Source organism: Macaca thibetana, chromosome 15, assembly GCF_024542745.1.
Source record: "Macaca thibetana thibetana isolate TM-01 chromosome 15, ASM2454274v1, whole genome shotgun sequence".
Taxonomy (NCBI): Eukaryota; Metazoa; Chordata; class Mammalia; order Primates; family Cercopithecidae; genus Macaca; species Macaca thibetana.
The window spans coordinates 81,266,515-81,291,296 of NC_065592.1; the positions used below are offsets into that span (position 1 = coordinate 81,266,515).

A 24,782-nucleotide genomic window follows, 5' to 3' on the forward strand; every position below is an offset into this window, starting at 1 on the left:
TAATTTTATAGATGTGTACTGTAGAAAGCAGTTTCCTGTAAGGACATTAAAATCTTGTCAGATCATTGCTTTTCTAAGAGTGGGTTTGCTTAGGCATTTGGTCTTATTGTAACTTTCATCATTATTATCTCATTGTTCACTGCTTCTCAGCTTTTATCAGATCCATCTCTAGCAGAAAAAACTCAGGTAAGTAAAGCAAAATTGTAGAATGCTGCATTGGGAGCCTTCTAGAAGACCAGAGTATGCACACACTAGCCAAGGGATTTAGGCCAAGTTCATCTCCCAGAGCCACGGTTTCCTTATCTATACTATGGCATTAGAAACCCTACCTATGTAACAGTTGTGACAATCAAATGTGATCATTAAAAGACAGGGCTTTGAAAACCATAACATATTACCCAAATGCAAGCTGATATTCATTTTCCTCTTAGTATTACCATCATATCTGAATACGTTTGGGTTAATACAGAGGAGCTGTGAAACTAAATGTTTGTGGTTTGCCTTTGTGATATTATATGGTTCTCCCTTTCTCCAAGTATCATATGCTTTTAGAGGTTTTTCTAGTATCCAGGCAACATATTGCCTCCACTTAGCCCTTGCAAAAACCTGAATTAAAAATAGACTCTGTTTGCTGTGTTCTGAAACCTATACCTATATGTTTTAAAGGAGTCAAAGGTTCCCCTTGGCACTCAAAGGGGCAGTAGTCCTGTCCTAGCACTTTTAGAGCACATACCAAGCCATGCAGAGGAAAGCGGAGAAGCTTTCCTGGAGGCATCCTGGAGGAAGGAAGGGAGCTCTAGCGGCTTAGAGTTATCAGGGAAAGGACTATTGGTTCTATTAGTGCAATCACTAGCACTTCACACAGAAGGTTCTTTGTCATCATCATGATTTACTAATCTCATCAGAGACACTCCAGGTAGTGTTTCAAAGGGTTTTTTCACAGTTTCAAAGTACATCTTGCTTAATATTAGGATGTGCCTCAGACATTTCCACAAAGTAAATAAGATGCTTTTTTTATTTTATTTTTTTAATTGACAAGTAAAAATTATATATCTTTATTGTGTACAACATGACGTTTGGAAATATGTATACATTGTGAGATGACTCAGTGGAGTTAGTTAATTGAGGCAATGTGCATTTCCTCACATAGTTATTTTTTGTGATGAGAACACTTAAAATCTACTTTCTTAGTGATTTTTAAAATACGACCATGTTATTAACTGTAGTCACCACATTGTACAGTAGATCTCTTGGACTTATTCCCCCTATCTAACTGAAATTTTATCCTTGGTCCAATATCTCCCCAAGCCCCCAGCCCCCAACCAGCCCCTGGTAACTGGCATTCTACTTCGAGTTCAACATTTTTAGATTCCATATATAAGATGCTTTTTAGCGATACCCAAATGTATCAATATTAAAGCACTTAATTTTTACACAGACCTGGGGAGGAGGAAACTTTGAGGTGTCATTCCTAGTATGTCAGCAAAATAACGCCTTTTGTTAATAGTCCCCGTGTTACCAGTGGTGACATTAACGATGGTGTTTGTACAGCTTTACCAAGAGGTTTACAAGTTTTTCTTTGGCTTACCCGTGGGTGGGTATGATTGGAAGCAAATAACATTTTTACCCTTTTTTCACCAAAAGGAATGGCTCTCTCAGAGCTTTTGCTTTGTTGAAGTCAAACATTTAAACTTAAAAGAGAACTTCCAACTTTGATTCTAGGCTCATTTTACAAACATGGATGTGGAGGCAGCCTGGGTTTGGCAGTCAGACTCCACCACACACTAGCAAAGGGACTTGGGCAAGTCACTTAACCTTGCTAAGCCTAAATCCACCCCTGTAAAATGGGAACAGTTGTTACGATGCTTCATGTTTCTGGAGAGGGTCAAATGAGTGAGGAGATTCTGATTTAGAGGCAGTGGAGTATAACTTGGGACTCTGAAGCCAGCCTTCCTAGAGGTGAGTCCCAGCTTCACCTTGTCAGTAGCTGTGTGACCTCGTGTAAGTTGCTAAACCTTCCTGAGGCAATGGAAACAGTAAGAGTGCCTACATCATAGAGTCGTGAGGATAAAAGGGTTAATATAACCAGAAAGCAGTTAGAAGAGTGCCTGCCATTTAGTAGTAAACACTACATTAGTATGTGCTATGATTATGACAGATTATGATCATAATTGTTGTTATTCATATATCAAGTGCCTGGCATAAATTAGTTGGTCTGAAAAGATTAATAACTACTTTTATTATTTCTCCCATCAGAGCACCTGAATTTTAAATGCTGTGAATGGAAAGTAATATTATTACCAGTCTGTTTTTGATTTAACTAAATATATAACAGCAGGGTTCTTTTCAAAATCTTACTCCTTAGGGGCTCAAAACTTAACCTCACACTAGAGGAGAAAGATTTTTTCTTAGAACAAGACCATATATTTGGTCCTCACTCCAGACCTTTGGAATCAGAAATTCTGGGGACATGACCATCATCTGTTTTAGCAAGTGTACCCAGTGATTCTCATGCTCCCGAAGTTTGATATCACTATGTATAGACTAGTCACAGCTTTGACTACCTTCTATTGCCAGGATGGAGACAACAAAGAATTGGATACTCTGGCAGGCTGTTCCAGCCCAAGAAGTGTTCAAATGATGTTATCGTGGTGGTTTTGTGGGTTAAGCAGATACAGGTAGTTCTGGAAAGCAGGGTCAGGGGTGTGGTGGGGGGGTGGGTACGGTACGGGGGGTGCAGAGCACTTGGGCAGCATGTGAACCTGTTGATAGATCTGGCTTAGAACAATGTGGCGTATTGGGCCCTCTGGGAAGTGCTCATGTCACCTCTTGTGCCTTACCAGTCTGAGTGACGCGTGGGAGAAGAGATGTCTTTTGAATTTTTATGCAAGGTTAAAATAAAGAAAATCCATTTCAGCCTTTAAAAGTCAGAGCTACTGGTACAAAAGGTCACTGACGCCAATTGGTGACACTGCAGAGCTCAGAGAGGGAGCATTAAAATAGCAGGGGTTTTTTTTTTCTTTTTTTTTAAAGAAACACTGAATGCGCTGTGGGCTTAAGTCTTAGTCTTTTGCCATCTTGCTGTCCTAGGATCTTAAATAAAAGGGCACGTGAAAAAAGAAAAACACGAAGACATTTTTCTACCTCCTTAAGTGTCAAGGATGTAGATAGTTGTCCTCACACTAAAGGTGACATAACCTTTATTGTGGAATAAGCAAAGTGATGAAATGATGCCCCTATGGGAAAGTAGTCAATAAATGGACTGGAGACCTAGCCCTGTTCTAGGTGTAGTCTGTTTGGAGGTCAAGTTTGGATAACTGAAGATGACAGTGCCTTGGGAAATGAAGTCAATCTAGAAGTGGTGTGGAGAGGTTGTAAGATATTAATTTGGCTCTGTATACACTGCATTTGTGTTGACAGAACAGCATCCCAATTGATTGAAAAGAATCTGCGAGCCATCTGAATAGAAACCGTATTTAAGCCATTAGGAAATGAATTGATTACCAGGGTAATTAAGGAGACCTGACGATCAAGGACCAAATTCTGGGGACACTGCAATTATAGCAAATACAATATGAGAGGTCAGTGAAGAAGTGACAGGCGAGACTATCAGAAAAGCTGGAAGTAGGCTGGGCATGGTGGCTCACACCCGTAATTACAGCACTTTGGGAGGCTGAGGTGGGCAGATCATATGAGGCCAGGAGTTTGAGACCAACCTGGCCAACATGGCGAAATCCCATCTCTACTAAAAATACAAATATTAGCCAGACGTGGTGGTGCATGCCTGTAGTCCCAGCTAGTCAGGCGGCTGAGGCATGAGAATTGCTTGAACCCGGGAGGCAGAGATTGCAGTGAGCTGAGATCACACCACTGCACTCCAGCCTGGGCAACAGAGCAAGACCCTGTCTCAAAAAAAAAAATTTTTTTTTTTTAATTTAAAAATGTATGTGTGTGTGTGTGCGTGTGTGTGTGTATTCTATATATATAGAAGTGGCTCCAGGACCATATTCTATCATAGAAATCAAGAGAAGAAATTTTTTCCAGAATAGACAGGTGTTCTCTGGTGTTAAAAGCTTGAAGAAATAAAAAGATACAAAGCATGTGGGGAGGTGGGGATGGATCTTAGATTTGCTGGGTAAAAACATTAAATCAGAAAGAAAGTATCTTTTCTATAAAGTCAATGATCTTTATTACCTCCATTCAAGTCAGTGTTTCTTAACCTCGGCATTATTGACATTTTGGTCTGGATGATTCTTTGTGGTGGAAACTGGCCCATGCAGCATCCCTGGCCTCTACCCACTAGACATAATGCCACCACCGCCAGTTGTGATTACTGAAAAATGTCTTCAGATATCATCAGATGTCCCTGGTGAAGAACCACTGATTTAAGTGTTTAATTCCTACCATGTATGTAGCACTACATTAGGCAGTGCAAGGCATAAAAAGTATGACACACTTCACCATAAAAAAATACATTCTAATTGTCCTAAATGGAGTTATTCTGTTATTTCTCCTATTATGTTGGTTAAAACTATATATGTGTATGCTCATACACACACGCGTGCACACGCGCACACAGACACACACACACATATACATATTTACGGTAGTTATTCTCAAAGTTAACATTACATCAGCTTAATTATTGGATGATACCAGAAAAGTAGTAAGTGGGAAATATTGATGTCCCCATGCTGTATGTTTTAGCACAGATCAGTGTAAGAAATTATTACGGATCTATAGTGAGACTAATAAGCAATTTCCAAATTATTTGTGTACTCCAAAGATTCAAATTGTTTTTTACTCTCTCATTTCTTATGAAGATAAAATACTCTTACTAATTTATAAATATGTTATAGAAGTTCTTATTTTTTAAAATGTGAATGTACCATTTGTCTTTGGGTAGAAATTTTAATGCTATTTATTCAAAGTGTTCCTTCAAGTTTCTGAGTTCTTAGTGAAAGGAAGATGAGCAATTGGATTATAATTTGACCTTTAAACATTTATAAAAAACATCACAAAAAATGTATGAAAAGAAAGAGCTTTAACATTTGGAATAGATTCTGCATCAAAAGAAGCAACTTATCATCTTGCCAAACCTCAGCCTCGTCATTGTTTTGGAGCAAGAAAGAGAATCGAACCTCACTCACGTTTTGTTGCCTGTACCATTGAACAAGGCCCTGACTCTTAAGACTAATGTTGAGACCCTTGTTTTCTTTGCAGACTGCATCATCTGCTATTAAAGGTGCTATTCAGCTGGGAATAGGATACACGGTGGGCAATCTCACTTCCAAGCCAGAACGAGATGTTCTTATGCAAGACTTTTATGTGGTGGAAAGTGTGTTTCTACCCAGGTAAGAACATTTTTATTTGTGATGATTTCCATGCTATTTCTTTGTGACAACCCCATATTGAAGGGCTTTTCTACTATGTGCATGTTTACATGTACAGATGTGAATATTGGGCCTTTGGCAGGCCAAAGGCAGTCCAAATGATGTTTACTTCCTGTTTCATCGCAATTACTTCCTGATGCCTCGCAATTTTTATGTGAAGATGGTAAATAGGTTTCATCTATGGACCAGTTCTAATTAGTTATGATAAATACCTGGAAGACCATATGGAGAAAGATTTTGAGGTTCAGTGGGAAAGAGTGCAGTAATTACAGAGTAATGTCCACCAAGGGTTTAGAGAAGGAAGGCTTCCGTGAAGCAGCAGCTGGTGCTAGGTTTTTGCTCCCCCTAATTTAAAAGCATGAGCTAGGCCCACAATTGGGCCTCAAATCTGAGTCTAGTCTTATCTATTCTCTTTTATGACGACTTTAACTTAACTTTCCTCTGGAAAACATAGAGAATCCTGCTGTTTGCAAAAATACCAAGGTTACCCATACATATTATCTCTAGCTTTCATCATTTTAGGGTGATGGGATCAATTATTTAAAAACGAATGCATCTGGAAATGGATGATGGTAATATGAATATATTAGTGCCACAGCACTGTACACTTAAAAATGGCTAACATGGTAAATTTTATGTTCAGTATATTTTACCACAATAAAACTAATTAATTAAAAATTATATTACTACCTTCATTTAGGAAGAGAAGAAGTAATCATTAAATAAGAAGTATCATGGCTCAGGCCGGTTGCCCTGGCACTCAGGGAGGTGAGGCTACGCATTCGAGGTCAACCTGGTCAACACTGATTAAAAAAATAAAAAATAAAAAATAAAAAAAAAAAAAAGAATCACCACAAGTGACAGAATTTTTCAAATGATCTGAAAAATAAAAATAAAGATGTTCAATTTGGGGACTTGGAGGTAATTATTTTGTCTTTGAAGCTGTGAGAATTGATTTCAACATTTCTCTTCAAAATAAGCCTTGTTATTACCAGGCTTGGGTAAACATGGCTAAAGTGACACTTTGTTTACCACTAGTGTCCCCATCACCTTATTAAAAATCTATATGTATCTTTAGAAGAATTATGTTAACACATTTATCTCTGTGTGCAGGTGTCAATTGCCTAAAAATAAAACTTGTATGTGGACGTGCGGTAACCCCCACATAGTCACCAAGGACCGGAGCCCATAAATTTTTAAAAGTCAGCTACCTAGTTTTACTTTAAATGCTCTTAGCTGCAGAATACAGTTGGTCTACTGGCCTTTTGAAGTCTACTTGTCTAGGGTCCTCTAGCAGCCATGAGAACCAGATTCCAGGCAGAAAATGGACAACTCCAAGGCCCAAGGTATAATCCTTGCTCATGATCCTACTCTTCTTTCTATAGTTGGAATTGTTCTTTGTGTTTGTTTTTAACAGTCTACCATTCCAAAAAAAAAAAAAAAAGTATGTATTAAGTACATATTTTTCTCTTAAAAGCCAGGGGGTCTTGAGTTTATCTTCATCTTTTGGTATGATTTTTTTAGGCTCATAATGCTTGTGTGTTTGCAGGATGTTTGTTTGAGTTCTCACGGTCTCCAAAGGTCTCTACCCAGAGATTTCAACTTTGTTGTTCTTTGGCTACAAAGAACAGGAGAAATGGAGGACTTTGGTGGGAGTGTGGAGACAGTGAGCTCAGGGTGCTGAGGGCATTACAGCTGAATGTGGGGGTATAAAGATGTTTCATGTGCTCCCCCCATCCTCACTGACTGACCTCTTCTACTTCCAGTGTCCAATCAACATAGCCAGCCATTGACGGGCTCTTGAGGAAAGCGTAGCTCAGGCATGAGGTCCCCAAATCCTAAATACCAGCACACCTGGAACTTGTTGACATGCAGATTCTTGGGCTCCACCCAAACCAACTGAATTAGAAACTCTGTGGGTGGGAACCAGGAATCTGTTTTAACAAGCCCTCGGGGTGATTCTCATTACAGAAAGGTTTGAGAACCACTGGCCTCGCCCATGACTTTCCACTTGAGAGAGAGAACTTTTCTGGTAGATAACAAATTTTGTTCTTGGAGTTATCACACGTCTCTTACAACTAATAAAACTCAAATCATTTTTTAAAAGCATCTTAAATATCCAAATGACATCTATTAGCACTTTGTGTCTTTGGCCTTCACTGTCATCCAAGGTAGCAGCAGCAGGTGTCTCACTGGCAGAGGAGTAGCTAGCTGACTTTCCTTTATTTAGAGGTATCCCTTGTCACATTTAAAATATAGCATTTTAGAGTATTTGCAGCCTATAAATGTGCATACTTGTAATCCCAGCTACTCAGGAGGAGGCTGAGGCAGGAGAATCTCTGGAGCCTGGGAGGCAGAGGTTGCAGTGGGCTGAGGTCCTGCCACTGTACTTCAGTCTGGGTGACAGGGTGGGACTCTGTCTCAAAAAAAAAAAGAACGAAAAAGAAAAAAATTACCTCCCTCATTTTCTTTATAATAGTATTGTGTAAAATGAGTAAAAGTCTATAAGAAGAACTTTGAAAAGTATTAAGTGATACACATATGTGTGTGTGTGTGTATATATACACATATATATATACACATATGCAATGGAGTAATGAAAATACATAATAAATATAGATTAAAACTATTTAAAATAGATGCATGAAATAGAAAGGCTAAATAGATATAGATGTTTGCATATAGGCATATTTAGTTGGATTAAGTTAGATTTAAATAGTGCGATAGAGAACTGTGCATACAATTATAATTACAAATCAACCCTTTCTCTGGGCTGTCTAAAATAATCAGATATTAGACCAAAAAATGACATGCTGTCTGCCTTACCTTTTAGTGATGATTTGTAGGAAGAGGAAGGTGGGGACTGGTGAGTGGAAAGATAGCAGAGTTTGTGAGGGAATGTTCTGTGTGACTGAAGACAAAGGCTGGAGATTCATGGACCGAAGGCGTGAATCTACTCTGAAAGACAGGCGAGAGTCCAGTCCAGGGAAAAAGGTGCAGATGGGTAGGATTTGGGTGGGTACTCGAATTAAAAAAAAAAATGGATTTGGCCGGGCACGGTGGCTCACGCCTGTAATCCCAGCACTTTGGGAGGCCGAGGCGGGCGGATCACAAGGTCAGGAGATCGAGACCACGGTGAAACTCTGTCTCTACTAAAAATACAAAAAATTAGCCGGGCGCGGTGGCGGGCGCCTGTAGTCCCAGCTACTCGGGAGGCTGAGGCAGGAGAATGGCGTGAACCCCGGAGGCGGAGCTTGCAGTGAGCCAAGATGGCGCCACTGCACCCCAGCTTAGGGGACAGAGCGAGACTACGTCTCAAAAAAACAAACAAACAAAAAAATGGATTTGTGAGGCAATATTGCTGGGGTCAAAACCAAAAAATCAAATTGACCAGAGTGAAAAATAGCCTGGGTCCTAGCATGGTTCTGCTGCCACATGGGATGACTGGACTGTCTTTTCAGGTTCATGTAACAAACCATACTATTTAAAGTATACATGAAATGCTTTCTATTCATTCAAGCGACCTTACTAAAAACACCCCATGAAAATGAAAGTCTGTATCTTGCCTTCAAAACAAAAATGGCAATACAAAATTTAACATTTGATGCATTTTTTTTCTTATTTGTTATTTTTAAATTAAAAAGAATTATTGTCCCGGCTTGGCTCTATGCCCCTGGACTCGGACTCCCACGCCACCATGGCACGTGCCGGCCTCAACATTTGATTCAGACCAAGAATTTCTTTCAGCAGATGCTATCTTGTTTGTTAAGTAACACAGGCACACCAGATGGATTTACAGTAAACAGAAGAAACTAGTCTTGCCTCAGTTTCATCATCTGGACTCAGTGTCTTCATGGATTTAGCAAAGGGATTTGGCCCAGTGTTTCTCAATGGAGGTGCTATTGGCCTTGTTGGATAAGACACCTCTTTGTGCAAGACAGTACATTTCAGAAGATCTGTGGTCCCCAGGCCCTGCCAGTAATATCTCCTAGTTGCTGTAGCAATCAAAAAACCCCTACAAAGTGATGGGTAAATTTAGTATCTTGATTGTGGTGATGGTTCCACAGGTGGATATACACATGTGAAAAAGTAACAAATTGTATACTTTATTGTATGTCAAATAAACTTGAATAAATCAGTCAAATAATGCTTTCTCTCTTCAAGTATTTCCAAGCCCATATGGGGATGAGGAAAGGGGTAGGTGGGCAGGACAGGCCCTGGTTGTAAGCATCCAAAACACTCTGCAGTCTCTGATGGCTCCAGAACTCAACGAGTCTATCTGGGTCATAGAACTAATTACTTGAGGTACCTGGAGATGTTTTAATTTATTGCTCTCTGAAGTTGCAGAATCCATTTCCCCTAGCAACCAAATGCATTGTTTTTTTTTTTCTTTCTTATTTATATATTTTGAAGCTGCTCAAAGTTATTTTTAAATATCAAGTACATAATTTGTCCTGTGAATTATTTCATTTTGTAGATGGAAAAAGCCCTGGGCCTTTTTAAGATTTGAAAGAGGATATAAAAATCTCTTTTAACTGTCTGGCTCCATGATCTTCCAAAATGTGTTCCAAAATCTCAAAGTAGATAAGTAAGAAAATCATGATCATATCTTAATATTTTGACCCCAAATTCTGTGTTAGGATCAGAAGCTCAAGGTTGTAGATAGTTTTCATGCATTGATAGGATAAAGAAGAAGGAGGATGGTTTATAATGCTTGTACCATGTAAACAAGAACCTAAGGTGGCAAAGGGAGGCAAAATTTTTAAGAACTAACTGAACCAAGCATAGTTTTATTCATATAGTAAATTGGCTTATATAACATATATTAATTTTTATTATCTTTCATCTTTATAAGAACACTATTTGGTATATGAAATAATTTGGCCCTAAGACATTAAGTCACTTAGCCCAAGGCTATCCAGCCAATAAATGGCAAAACCAAGATTTTAACTCAGGGTTAGCTGGCCCCAGAGTTTTGTTTTTCTCTACATTGTGGCAATAAAGCATGGGAATGGTATTTCTGCTTTATTGAATCAGAACAAGTGTCCAGCTTTTATCTTAGAATTGTGGACCTCAATCTGCTTCTTTGTTCCCCTCAGAACCAGCCCTAATCTGTGGAAGTGGCAAAAATGGTTTAAAAGCTGGTGGTAAAAGTTTAAAATCTTTCCATATTCAAGAATAATTATGCAGCTGAGGAATTTTTAAAGCCCCTATATTTCAGTCTCTTCACTTGTCAAACAGGAGTTTACCTTGATGTAAAGATTGTTACGAAAACAGACTGCCCTTGGGTTTGACCCACATGCACTTCAGGATTTATTTGGACAGCCAGGGAATACCCACCTTTTGAAAAAGAATTCCAAGAAACTGTGGCAAAGGGGTAAAACATTATCCTAAATGATAAACAAACATATATGTCAAAGGTTCATATAAAATATTGCCTCATATCATAACTCAATGTTACAGGTTTGACAAACTAGCCAACTGCCTGCATTTCAAGGCATAATGACATAAACTTATCCAAGAGTCCATCTTATACCGGGGATTCCCAAACCCTGGGCTGCAGACAGGTACTGGTCCGTGGCTTGTTAGGAAACCAGCAGCACAGCAGGAGGTGAGCAGAGGGCAAGTGAGTATTAGGAGGTCAAGCTCCCCTTCCTGTCAGATCACTGGCAACATTAGATTCTCATAGGAGCACAGCCCCTATTGTGAACTGTGCATGCAAGGGATCTCAGTTGCTTGCTTCTTATGAGCATGTAATGCCTGATGATCTGAGATGGAACAGTTTCATCCCAAAACCATCCCCCCATTTCCACTGTCTGTGGAAAAATTGTCTTCCACAAAACTGGTCCCTGGTGCCAAAAAGGTTAGGGACCACTGTTTTATACCATATGGGTCAGCATACAATAGCCTATGGGACAGGCCCCACTTACTGCCCGTTTTTGTAAATAGGGTTTAATTGGAATAAAGCCACATCCATTCATTTACACATTGTCTGCAGCTGCTATTCTACAATGGCAGCAGAGTTGAGTAATTGCTACAGAGAACGTATGGCCCACAGAGCTCAAAATACTATCTGGCCCTTTATGGAAAAAGATTGCCAAGGCTGGGTGCAGTGGCTAACGCCTATAATCCCAGCACTTTGGGAGGCCGAGGTGGGAGGATTGCTTGAGCTCAGGAGTTTGAAAGCAGCCTGGTCAACATAGGGAGATCTCATTTCTTTATATTTAATAAAAAGAAAAATAAATAAAAAGATTGCCTTTAATAAAAAGAAAAGTAAATAAAAAGATTGCCAACTCCTGATCTATACAAACATTCTGCACCAATTTTTATGTACATGTGGGTAGAAAACAAAGATACCAGCATAGTCTTCTTGGGAGAAAATGAGAGGCGACTGCTGCTGGGCAAGCCCATAATATGATGCTCCTTCAAATCAAAACTCTTCACGTCTTTGTTCAATGTGTATTTGGTGAGGATGGGGAGAAACTGATTTCCTATTAATAAAAGCCATATATACCTCTTCCTTCAGTTCAAAATAAAGGATTTATTGCATGCACTAGATATTATACAGTATTCTACTTTGTTTGAAATTATCTTCAAGCACAGTTTTCCAGTATGGTAATAACTTCTTGGATGGTTTAATGTTTAGATAACCGATGATGTCACATGTTCCCAGTAAATAACATCCCGGAATGCACTATTTGGTTGGGGAATTTAAGCTGTCTTCAGAGGCTGACTTTTAAAGATTGGCTGTCAGCTGGTTGGTCTCTGAAGATGGTGCAGCCTCCTCTTTTACAATGCAGTTCATGTGTACCCATCACAGAACTGCTCAGCAATGGGAGGTTGGCACCAGCAAGGAGTGTGTCTTTTGTTTTGCTTTGTTTTGCTTTTCCATTCATGAGCACTATCTAATTTGGCAAAAGAGAGGACCAATTTCTGTCTCTCTCTCTAGTAACGTAAAGAATTGTATGTGGAAACCAAGGGATCTCCACCTTGGCTGAACTGGCAGAGGCAATGAATAATACCTTAAAGCCACTTTTACCAACTGCTGTGTACGAAGGTCCAGCTTGAAGACTGGGTACCATCAGTGGTTTGTTACTGGATTGTAGTGGCATTCATCCAACTGTAGTGCCCCTTAAGCTTTCCTAATGTCTGTACATCAAGACAAAGCACCTTTCATTTATCCCGTCACACAGAGGGTAAGGTCACATTTGTTGAACAAAAGTGAGGGCGTTTAGCATCCTTTAGCGAAACTGACCACTATCACCTAGGAATTGTGTAAGTACTAGTTTTGTCAAAAGTCCCCAGAGCCGCTACTGATGATTTGGTTATAATCTGAAATAAACGAAACTCACTAAATGGAAAATGCTGCTCTAGAGACAACAAAGCTCTTTGAGTCTCAGCTCCAAAACTGGACCCCTTGTGTTAGTTTGAGATGCTAAATTAGTTTTAACCCCATTGCTTACCACCACATCTCTCAGTCCAGTGCCACCAAAACTAGCACTTGGTCATCAGGCTCTAAAACCCCATAAACAAAGCCGTGATGTTATTAGTACACACAGAGGAGAACACCAGCTGACCAAAGCTTCTGTAAGTGAAATTCTACCCACTAGCCCCTGTGGTGTGAGGGCCTCATGTGGAAGTAATTGGGTATTTGGGCAGGGAGAAACCTCTGAAACTTGTAACTGAATCCTGAAAAGAATAACAGAGGAACGTCAAGTCTGAGTTAAGCCATTCCTATCTGCTTGTGACTTTTCTCCTGATGTGAGTCTCATCTCCCAATCATGTTTGTTCCTGATCAGTTTGGGCCATTATTTTCCCTCCCTGGACTTTGATTTATCTGCTAAATGTGGAATTCCAGATGGTGGCCAATGCTTCCTCAAACTTCTACATTGTGTAATTGTGAACATACGTTGCCATTAAGATATATGTATTTTTAGACTAAGACGAGCAGTAGCTTTGGCCTTAAAAATGAACTTGCCTCAGAATAGGTGAATATCGGAATGCCAGAGCTGGTCTGTGATTGAACTTTAACTGCTTCTTAGTGAATAAGTGGGGAAGAGGACAGAGAAACTTCTGTTCTTTATTTGAAATTTCTTTCTCCTTTTTTGGAGCTAAAAATGCCCTTTTGTGATGTGATAGGGATTGTAACGTGTGTTTGCTTAATTGTTTAGGTTCTTACTTGGCAAAATAAAGTTGGAAATCCAAGGTTGAATTCCAAATTTTTGTTATCGAAATTTTACTGGCCCATGGGATCCAAGCATCTAGAACCACTGCTTAAAACCCCATAGCTGAGATTTCCAAAGCTTCAACTTATGCCAAGACAGGAAAGTCAGTTGTTGGGTGGTTTTTTTTTTATACCCTACATAAGTGCACTGAAGAAATATAAGGTAAATCTTAAACTGTTAGGAGGTCTACTCTTTTTCTGACTTCATTTTTGCTAAGTCTGGATGCTGAGCACAATTACCCAACAGGTAACCCCAGTCTCAGGCAAGGAAAGCCTGCGGACTTCAGCAGGCAAATGTTGATTGCAGTCCTTGTGTTTGAATGTTGGCAGTTCGGCCATGCTGGAAGTTGCTAAGCACTTGGTACCTGTGCTGTGGAGATTCTGTGGGGAACGTCTGTGGGCTGGCACCCACATCTACACACAGTAAATGTGCCCGCGTGAGGCCTCAGAGAACCAAGGTTGTTGCCTGCTGGCTGACCTTCACTGGACTTGCTGTTTTCTCTGCACTCGTGCTCCCCTGACAAATATCCAGGCCCAGCAGGGGCCAGCGATCTCATTAATTTGCATTTCCTTCACTAGACTTCATTCATGTCAAGCTGGTATTTGTTATTCATTGGAGCAGCTTAAATATGCGGAGGTAAACAAACCTTCTGCTGTGGTGCTGAGCATGGAGGGCTCTATTTGGGGGAAGAGGGATCAGTTTATGGCTTTTAACCTCTAACTTTTAAAATCTATTTAATTTTGTGAATGATAATACATAGCAAGGTTTGTCCTGTTCTTAAAAGGAATACTGTGAAAAGTTTCTTTTGTCCCTGTGCCTTTTTTCAGTGTCCAACTCCAGTTATCACTGTTACTTGTGGCTTGTTTTTCCTTCAAGGATTTTTTATGAATATGCGTGCCAAAAGAATATTTGTTTTCTTTTTTATACAAGTGGTGACATACCATACACAGCATTCTGCATCGTTTCATCCACTTAACAATTTATCGTAGAGATCTTGCCATGTCAGTTCGTAATAAGCACTCTTATTCTTTTCTTAATACCGCATAAAATTCCATTGTGTAGCTGAATCATAATTAATTAGATGAGTCCTCTCCTGAAGGCCATCCAGGTTGCCATAATGAGTAACCATGTTCACATATATTGTTTTGGACAAATGCTAGTTTATCCATAGAACAACATAGGCATGTATTTGCTGGATCAAGGAATTACATGTTTGTAATTTTGATAGCAGTTGTGAAAATGTCCTTTATGGGAAAAAATATCTCAATTTACATTCCCACTAACAATATTTCAGAATACCAGTTCTCCTCAAGCTATATCACAGTTGTGGATTTTCACCAGTCTTCCAGGTAAAATGTCTCTCAGTAACATTTATTTTATGAATGAGGTTGAGCATCTTATGTTTGAGTCATATCTTTTCATTTCTGTGAAGTGCCTGATCGTATCCTCAGCTATTTTTTTAAGTTAACTTTTTGATCTTCTTTTTTTTTTTTTCTGAGACAGGGTCTTACTCTGTTGCCTAGGCTGGAGTGTAGTGACGCAGTCTCAGCTCACTGCACATTCAACTTCCTGGGCTCAAGCGATCCTTCTGCCTCAGCCCACCAAGTAGCCGGGACTACAGGTGTGCACCACCATGCCCAGCAAATGTTTGTATTTTTCATAGAGACAGGGTTTCACCATATTGCCCTGGCTGGACTTTTTGGACTTTTATGCAGTTTATTGGAGCTCTTTATATTAGGAGATTAGCCCATTGTCTGTGATATGAGTTGTAAATATTTTCCCATTTTGTCATTTATTTTTCTTTTTAACTACATTTTCAACACATTCCTCATGTGAAGTGTTTGGCTCAGGGCTGTTTCCTATATAGCCTCAATCATCCAAATGTGTTGATGGCTCCCTGCATTCAAAGTACTTTAACTTTCACCTTTTCATGTACTAAGCCACTTAATTTGTAGAGGTTCCGTACTGGGCCTGGTGAAACTCAGCTTGTAAATTACAGAGGCAACTTGAACCGAGGTCTCCCTGGACTATAAAATCCACCATCTTAACTACCACACAGTGTATCCAGTAGGACTTAAGAGAGTACAGCCCAATCTTAATATTAACCAAAGGAAAATAGAAGCCATAAAATAAAATCTCCTAGGAGAGAAAACAAACAAAGAGTTGTGATGTACTATGAACCTAATTTATAGAAGCCACTATATGAGAATTTTCCTTTCCATTCATACAAATACAGAGGTTCAAGATTGTGTAACCTCAGCAATTAATTGTTACTTCCTATATGTTAATTACACCGTGAAGCAACATCCATTCTGTATGATGCCTCCATTAAGTATTATGCCCACTCCTTTTCATTTTCTCTGTTTACACAAATATATTTTCTTGATTGTCCCATGTAGGTAAGCCTCCTCACAGTTGGCCCATACTTCTCTGTATCTTAATATGGCCCAAAGCTACCTAGATTTAATTCTTTTTCATGGAATGATTTAGTGTTTTTTTAAACCACCAAATACCTATTATTATTTCTGTATGCCTAAGGAAATAAAGGTTCCTGTTCTTTACCTGAAGCTGCTCTGCTGTGTGTACATGAGCATTCTTGTGTGTATGTGTGAACATGTGTTTGTGTGTCTGTCTCACTCCAGGGAAACCTAACACTATCATTTTTACACCATAACTGAATAAATCACAGTAGTCAGAGAGATGTGAATCTAAGGAAAATTTTTATAATGAATGGAAACTTCAGGGAAAGATGAATAATCCAAGGAGCTCAGAACTAACCCAAAATGAAAATAATAATAGTAAATGCAGCATCCTCTCTGATAAAATCTTGGGCCCAAAACTGCAAAAATATGAGAGAAACTCCATTTAAGTGGAACATGGGTGTTTTATCTTACCTCTTTGAATGTTGAAGGAAATCTGCTCCAATAGAATGAGTTCCTTTGTATGAGATAGAAGGTGAAAAAGAGAGAAGAAATTGGCAACGCTCTTAGCCCACTGAAAGCAGCCTGCTTCAGAACCTAAGGCACTGTGGTTATATTTACTTGCTTGCAAAATTGAGTCACGAAGGATGTTATAGGTCTCTTTGAGCCTCTTTGCTTTTACCCTTTATTTCTATATAATCTACATTTATATTAATAAATTATCACGTGCCATATACGTTTCAGAATCATTCCTTTTGACAGTCCCATGGGATCGAATCCCCTCCTAAATCCCAAAATATAGAAAGAGAAAATGGTTGGATACAGCACCAGGGCATCATACATTAGTACTAAATATTCAACTATGCTTGCTTAGAGAAACAATAACCATTTAAATGAGCAGATGATTTGGGGGTCATTCCTTACAATGTGACTGCTCTTCTCTCAGGCAGTCTTAGTCCCTGTATCCTCTCCTAGTGTGTAGCCTTGCTGCTGCCTGAGTGTAATCCTGCCTTTCAAGATAACCATTTATTATATGGTGCTAACCCCTAACAACACAAGCCAGCTCCGTCCTCTGGTACTCAGCAAAAAAACAAAAAAAAAACAAAACAGTCATCGGTAATCGTGCAGGAGGAAAAACTAGTTGCATATGATATATTGAATAGATACTTCCTAGTTTTCAAGGGTGACCTGTGACTATGCTGAATTTCTGCCTTACACATTGATTTTCTAATGTAATTTCCATGTAAAAATCACATCTTCTCTATTAGCATTATGTTGAAGACTCATTCTTTCACTCAACAAATACTTATTGAGTGTCTGCTATGTGCCAGGCATTGATGCAAGAATCTGATTGATCTCAACAACTTAAACTGTAGTAGATCCAAAGTGTTTATTCTGTGCTGAAAGTCTTTGTCATTTGCCCAGTCCTTTTTGTGTGGTATCCATAAAAAGCAGACCATGATAAACTTGCGTAGGCTCTCAATGTCCCACCTAGAATGTAGATCAAAGGGATCTTGAACCTTTACATAAAATTCTATTGCATTGTTCTAATTTTTCTGAAAATTTTAACAATGAAAACACTGAAAAATTTAAGAATGAGTGTCTTAGGTGGTTTGACTGAGCTCATGTATTACGTAATACTGTATGGAGTCAAAGAATAAAAAGGATGAGACTGATAAACATCAACATTTAGGCCAGTGGATCCCTCAATGGATCTGACCAGTAAAAAGTACAGAAGGGGATTCAGCTGTATGGATAATATTTTATGTCTTAAGCAGCATTTTGGATTCATTGATATGCACTGGTTTATTCTTTGTACATTTTATGTATCATAAGTATTGTGTATAATTTTTCAAAATGAACCCAGAAAAAGGAAAAGAAGACAATGATATACTGGGGAATGGAAATCAGGTTTTAAATTTTTTTAATATGTAAGGTCTCTTTTTTTTAAAGTGTAAATAAAAGAGTTCAGATTGAGGTCCTATTCCGTGTGATGGTTCTCTTTGTTGGTAGGATGTTTTAAGAATTAATTTCACTTATCCCTGGTTAACAATGTTTGCCAAATATCCAAACTTCATGGTTAAAAAAAATGCATTTTTGAAATTGCTCCACACTCTAAGGCCTAGATCTTTTACCCAAAGCATTACAATGTCATTATACTGGTGATAATGGAGTGATCTTCCCAGGAAGAAAGCACAAAAAGATAAATGAATTTTCAGGCTAGTGACACTGATTGACAGGGAATGCCTGCACAGAGTGACCCTCACTAACTAGCATCTGTTTCTACCTGGTGATCATTGGCCTTTATGACATGAACTTTGAGAAACCCACTCTCAGGGGATGATTTTTCTAGAGGTAACATTGGCCCAGGACTAATACAGCTAGAATTTGCAGTCAAAATTGTCCTTGCTAATGTGTTCTTTCTTTCTCTCTTTTTAATATTTTGACTTCAGCGAAGGGAGCAATCTGACCCCAGCACATCACTACCCAGACTTTAGATTTAAGACATACGCTCCATTAGCATTCCGATATTTCAGAGAACTTTTTGGTATCAAGCCTGATGATTACTTGGTAAGAACCTGTCATTTTTCTTCCTTCTATAGAAATGTGTGATGTAAACATTTGTCTCGTAGCAACAGCAACAAGTGGCTTGTGTCTCTCATTTTATAAAGCTCTGGGGCATAGTAAAAGTTCCAAGTTTTATAATGATTATAAATTTAGCTTCAAGAAATGTTGATGTGACTATGTAGCTTTTACTGATAACTGCAAAATCTGCGATGGTAATTGATATTTAAATAACTATAATATCAGTTGTGACTTCAGATAATTATTCTAACAGATATGTTATAATTAGTTCTAAATACTCCTGTGAATTTTGCTGATTAGATTCTATTCAAAAGCCTTTCTATGTTAATTGCCTTATTTGTACCATTCCTCTAAACTACCTTGGCCCACAACCATTTCACCTTGACCTACAAATTTGAATAAACATTTTAAAGAATCTGGATAGTTTTGTTCTCAAGATCTCTTCAGGCAGACTTTTTAAACATATTTTTATTTGATACAAGGGCATGTTTTATCCTCAGATTTGTCTGTGCTCTTCATCTGCCTTCTGGCACACGAGGTACAGACACAACAGCCTTTTTGTGAGAGGTAGTCTGATGTGACCTCAGAGTTTTACCTCATTCCTGTTCAAGGAGCCAGGAACTTTCTGTTGCAAGTGAAAAAATGGTTTGTTTCATAATTTGATCACTGTTAACGCCCTGGGGCTCTTCAAAATTGGTTTCCAAAAGACTGTAGGAAGAATGCCATCAAATATTTATTGTGCATCCCATTCTGAATGATCTTAATAAGACTTGAGCCAGATCCTAGGACAGTGCTTTTCAGAGGAAGTATAGCAACACGTGTAACAAAGAGTATATAATATGCATCTTATACTTTGGATAAGATGTAAATAATTAAAAGTTGATTCTACTCTGTGCTGATGAAGACTCTGTTATGTCTCCTCTGAATCTTGTAAAAGAAAAAAGAAAATCTGTGAATGATCTTCTTTATTTGGTCCGTAAGAAAATCATATGACTTCTGCCTAATGAAGCAATACTGCTTTCTCAAGGCACATCAGTAAGTCTCCAAAGAATGGTGAGGGCAAGGTAGAAAGTCCCTGGCATCCTGCTGCCCTTAAATGTATATATTGCTCTTTTTCTCTTACCACTCCCCTTTAGTTGAAGCCTCAGGTGCCTCTACCCGTCACTACCAATGCAAGTACACAAGCACACACATTTGTTCTCTATCTCTGTGTGTGTGTGTGTGTGTGTGTGTGTGTGTGTGTGTGTGTGAGAGAGAGAGAGAGAGAGAGAGAGAGAACATCCTTTGGTTTCTAGCCATTCTGTAATTACTGAAGGTTGTCATCATTCAGAAAATGTGTTTGAGATGGGGTTTACAATGTGGTTATACTGATGATAATGGAGTGATGTGTTTGAGATGGGGTTTACAATGTGGTTATACTGGTGATATACCCCCAATGGGGTTTCGATATTATATTATGGAAAACAAGATAGATCTCTCATCTTCTGCCACACACTCAAATTTAATGGATTCTCTTTCTGAATTTCCTTGAACTTCTCACCAGCTGAAGAGATGCCTTAGACTTACGTTTCACACTGCTGATCCAGTCAGTATGACCAGATGGATGCCTGTCTTTAGCCCTCCCATATCCATTGCCCCAAAGGCTGGACGTCCATTCTTTCATTCATTCAGACCTCACAAATTTGCTTTCTTTGGGAAGAGCCTTTTCTGAACAACTTCCCACACAGCCTACCTGAGTTTCCTAATGAGTCTTTAAGCTGGAAAAATTATTTTCATAATGTGGTTAGAGTATTTACAAAGGAGCATAAGAATCTAGCTCATCACTTCTCACGAGAGAAGTCCTTGTACCTGTAGCTGGCAAAACGTAATCAATCAGTGGGCACTTTGAACACCTATTATATCTAAAACACTTTGCTAATACTTGTAGGGAAATTCAAAAAACTACAAGTCACGACACACAAAGAACTTAAAATCAAACTGGAATGCTAATTTGTCTATGTAGAAAACCAATCAACTCTACCAGGCAATAAATGTAGAAACTGAAGCAAAACATGAAATACTCTAGGGTTGAGGTAGAGGTCTTTCTCTTTCTTGGGGTGATGATTAGGAGGTCTTCTTATGAGCATGGTGTGGTTTTAACCATGCCTTAAAAATTACAAGGGATTTTAAAAGGTAGAAAAGAGATGGATGCTCAGGGGTGAAGGGTTGGAAGGGGCACTGTAGAACCAGAGATGAGGATGTATTCAGTTTTCAGAGGGACATTTAGTGGACCAATATGGCTGGAGGGAAGAGTTTTTATCAGGAACATTATTAACATTAACAGATAGGTCCAGGCCACTCAAATAAACAAGCTTCTAAATTATAGGAAACTAAGGAAATATAAAGATTGACTAGATATTTAATGGTGTTGAGAAATAACTTTTTTGGTGGGATAATAATATCATGGTTCTATTTTAAAAGGAGAATCCTTGTCTTTTAGAGGATACGCTGAGATACCTATGGATAAAATTGTTTGATATCTGGGATGTACTTCAACAGAATCTGAGGAGTTGGTCAAAGCATACAAAATTTGAATTAGACAGCCAGGCACGGTGGCTCATGCCTGTAATCCCAGCACTTCAGGAGGCTGAAGTGGGAAGATCACTTGAGGTCAGGAGTTCGAGCCAACATGGTGAAACCCTAAAACTACAAAAATTAGCTGGGCGTGGCGGCACGTGCCTGTAATCCCAGCTACTCGGTAGGCTAAGGCAGGAGAATCACTTGAACCTGGAAGGCGGAGGTTGCAGTGAGCCGAGTGCAGACCTTTGCACTCCAGCCTGGGTAACAGAGCAAGACTCCATCTCAAAAAAACAAAAATAAAAATAAATAAATAGCAAAACTTGAATTAGAGAGGAGGAATAAATGTGGGAGATCGATTCTACATGGTCACTATAGATAATAATAATATATACTTGAAAATTGCTGAGAAAGTAGATTTTAAAGATAAATGCTTGAGGTGATATCCCAATTACTCTTATTTGATCATTACACATTGTGTATAGGTATCAAAATATCACATATACCTCCAAAATATGTACAACTATTATATATCATTTTTTTTAAAAAAAGAAAAAGTTCCCACCACAAAAAAAGTGATGAATATGTGAGGTGAAGAATATGGTAATTAACTTGATTGAGCCATTCCATAATGTATACACACATCAAAACATCGTGTTGTATACCATAAAAATATACAATTTTATTTATCAATTCAAAAATTAATCGGAAGGATTATATACTCTAAATGGGTGAATTGAATGCTTTCTGACTTATATCTCACTATAACTGTTAAAAATAAATAAATTGAATGCCCCCAGCCCCAAAAGAAAAATCTGAGGGAAGTAAGGCAGCAGAGTGGTTGGAGGTCTAGAAGAAACAAGATTGGCCATGAGTTGATCATTGATTGATCATGAATGAGTTTACCATTCATGAGTTGATGCTGGAAGATAGATACATGAGTGTTAATTTCACAATTTCTTTTCACTTTTATATATGTAAATATAACTTAAAAGGTAGAGAGAGGCCAAGTGTGGTGACTCATGCCTGTAATCCCAGCACTTTGGGAGGCCAAGGCAGGTGGATCACCTGAGGTCAGGAGTTCAAGACCAGCCTTGCCAACATGCCGAAATCCCATCTCTACCAAAAATACAAAAATGTTAGCTGGGCATGATGGCATGAGCCTGTAGTCCCAGCTACTTGGTTAGCTGAGACAGGAGAATCACTTGAACCCCAGAGGCAAAGGGTGAAGTGAGCTAAGATTGCACCACTGCACTCTAGCCTGGGCAGCAGAGCAAGACTGCGTCTGAAACACACACACACACATGCACACACACACACACAGACCCACAGACGATGGGGGAAAGATAGAGCCAGGTACGTAAGTGTGTTTTTGTTTGATTCCATTTGTCCACCTCCCTCATTCACCATGCACATGGTTCAGTAACTAGACACATCTCTGGGGCTTGCAAGAAACAGAACAAAGGCAGTGGCCCTAGCTAAACATGACTACCTGGTCCCCAACAGCAGCTGCCACCCACCTGTGCCTGCACTGGAGACACCTGTAGCACAGGACTGAGGCGATTCCCCAATAAACCTTGGAGTCTCTGGAAGCTCACCTCCAAACCGCTCTATCTGGGGCCACACCTAATGATCTGGAGTGTGATCGATGAGGAAAGGGTCGTTTACATGACACAGCATGCTTAAGTGTCAGGTATAATAACCTTCAGTGACTTTTTAGCTCAATCCTTCATTTTACAGATGAGGAATCTGAAGCTGGGATCAGCAAAGGGAGATGCCCAAGGTTACACACACTGGTGGGGTCAGAGCCTAGATCAAACAGTGGTCTCCCCAAGAGCTTGAAGACCCTTCACCAGGTGGCCTCATGCTTCCCATATTTGATGAGAATCACAGATCTCTTAGCAAATATGTACTCAAGCTAGCCTCTCCCTAGCCCATTGACCTGTGATTGTCCATTCTGAAGAACACAGCCGAAAGAAGTCAAACACCTTTAACAAAACACATTTTGGAAGAGTTTAGCTAAAGGAAAGCACAGAAATAGGAAATAAGACATTGCTTGAAAAACCCTGTGAAGAAACAAAGGATACAGTGCCAGTCACAAAGTACATCATGGTGGCTGGCAAACTTGGGCTACTCAAACCCACACTTATGAAGATATAGTGATGTAAGTCGGGGGTGTGGGAACAATCTCTAGCCGTTGGTAACTCCATACTTAGGTGTAATATTGAATACCTGCGATTTGTGTGTATTTCTACTTAGTTTTTTGCTGTTGCATCTGGATTCCTGCCTGAATTATTCTGTTTATGTGTTCAGTCCCATTAAAATTTACCGTGTGCATGCTGATAACAAGTTTCATGTTGAAACATGCATAATTTGGATTGTGAAACAGCATGGTGAAGGAGCTTCTGCACGCAGCAGTGCAAACTTTCCTTCTTCCTTATTTTTTCCTAGACAAACACCTCCCAAGGCAAAGCCAAATGGCCCCAGAGCATTCCCATCTCTGCTTGGGCAACCAGCCATGGGTTCTTTCCTTCTCCATCATGTGCCTGGTTATTCAAAAATCCAGTAGAACTTACATGAGTCTTTTCAGGCTCACCTGCACCAATAAGAAAGCGAGCAGAGTGAATATTTCATACTATCAGGGGAAGAAATGGCACATAAAATTATCTCCGCCACATGGGGCAAGTTTACATTGTTAATTTACATTGGCAGGGCCCAGCTGGGTTGTGCTTTGCTCTTTCTTTTTCTCCAGTGGGTATAGCAGGGAGACCCTGCAGGAAATAGAAGCAAGAGCATGAATACATTAGAACAGCTTGCACAGATGACAAGTGCCTGGAAGGTGCATAAAACCCAGGAGCACGCATGGGGGCGTTTGATCATGACTAATTAAAATGTTCCCATCTCTCCTCTTCATTTGCTCTTAAGAGGCAATGTTGCAAAGAAGGTGGCTTAGAAGAGAATGTAGTAACTGAGTTGTAGAGTGAGAAACCATAGAATTCTACAGCATAATGGTGGTACTCCTGTTCAGTATCATAATCACAGTTTATTGCACATTGATGCTGGGCTATGAATAGCCCCCAAAGGGTTATTAAAATGGATCAAAACAATTTATTATTTCATTCATGTTATATATAAATGACATAATAAAAGAATATTTGACAGTGTAGTAACCAATGAAATAGCCTTCATATTATGTCACTGCATTTTTTTTTTTTTAATGTCACTGCTTATAGAAGAATTGGAGACTTTCATTGGGAGCAGATGTTTAGGTCTGAATCCAGTTTTTTCTAGACACCTCTTTCTGGATCACCCCCCTAATTTCTCTATTTGCAGCCTCTAATTGCTGCATCCTTTGTTGTTTTCATATTTTCACAACATAAACTCCTACTCATAAGGAAGTTCTGCGTCAGGAATTCAAATGCCATGGAGCAAAGAATCCAAATTCCTAAAGAGAGTCTAGGGTCTGCCTTCACTTTTTATGAGAGCTTGGAGTCCACACCTTTATATTCCAGGGTCCCAAATTCGTGAGTAAATGAGAAACCCAACATTTTCTTGCTTCACTCAGAATGCTTTCGTGTCTCTTTGGATCACCCTGAAGTCAT

The 24,782-nt window shown here is 39.2% G+C and overlaps 1 protein-coding gene across 7 annotated transcripts in view; it reads left to right on the plus strand.

Annotated features, from left to right (window-relative positions):
• The window catches only part of PIP5K1B (phosphatidylinositol-4-phosphate 5-kinase type 1 beta), a 306,204-nt gene that overhangs the window by 154,639 nt on the left and 126,783 nt on the right, over positions 1-24,782 (plus strand). For all 7 annotated transcript variants that reach the window (XM_050761235.1, XM_050761241.1, XM_050761234.1 and 4 more), the window contains 2 exons: positions 5,224-5,354; positions 18,492-18,609. In XM_050761235.1, coding sequence (XP_050617192.1) covers positions 5,224-5,354; positions 18,492-18,609 — 249 coding nt within the window. The remainder of the gene's footprint in view (positions 1-5,223; positions 5,355-18,491; positions 18,610-24,782) is intronic.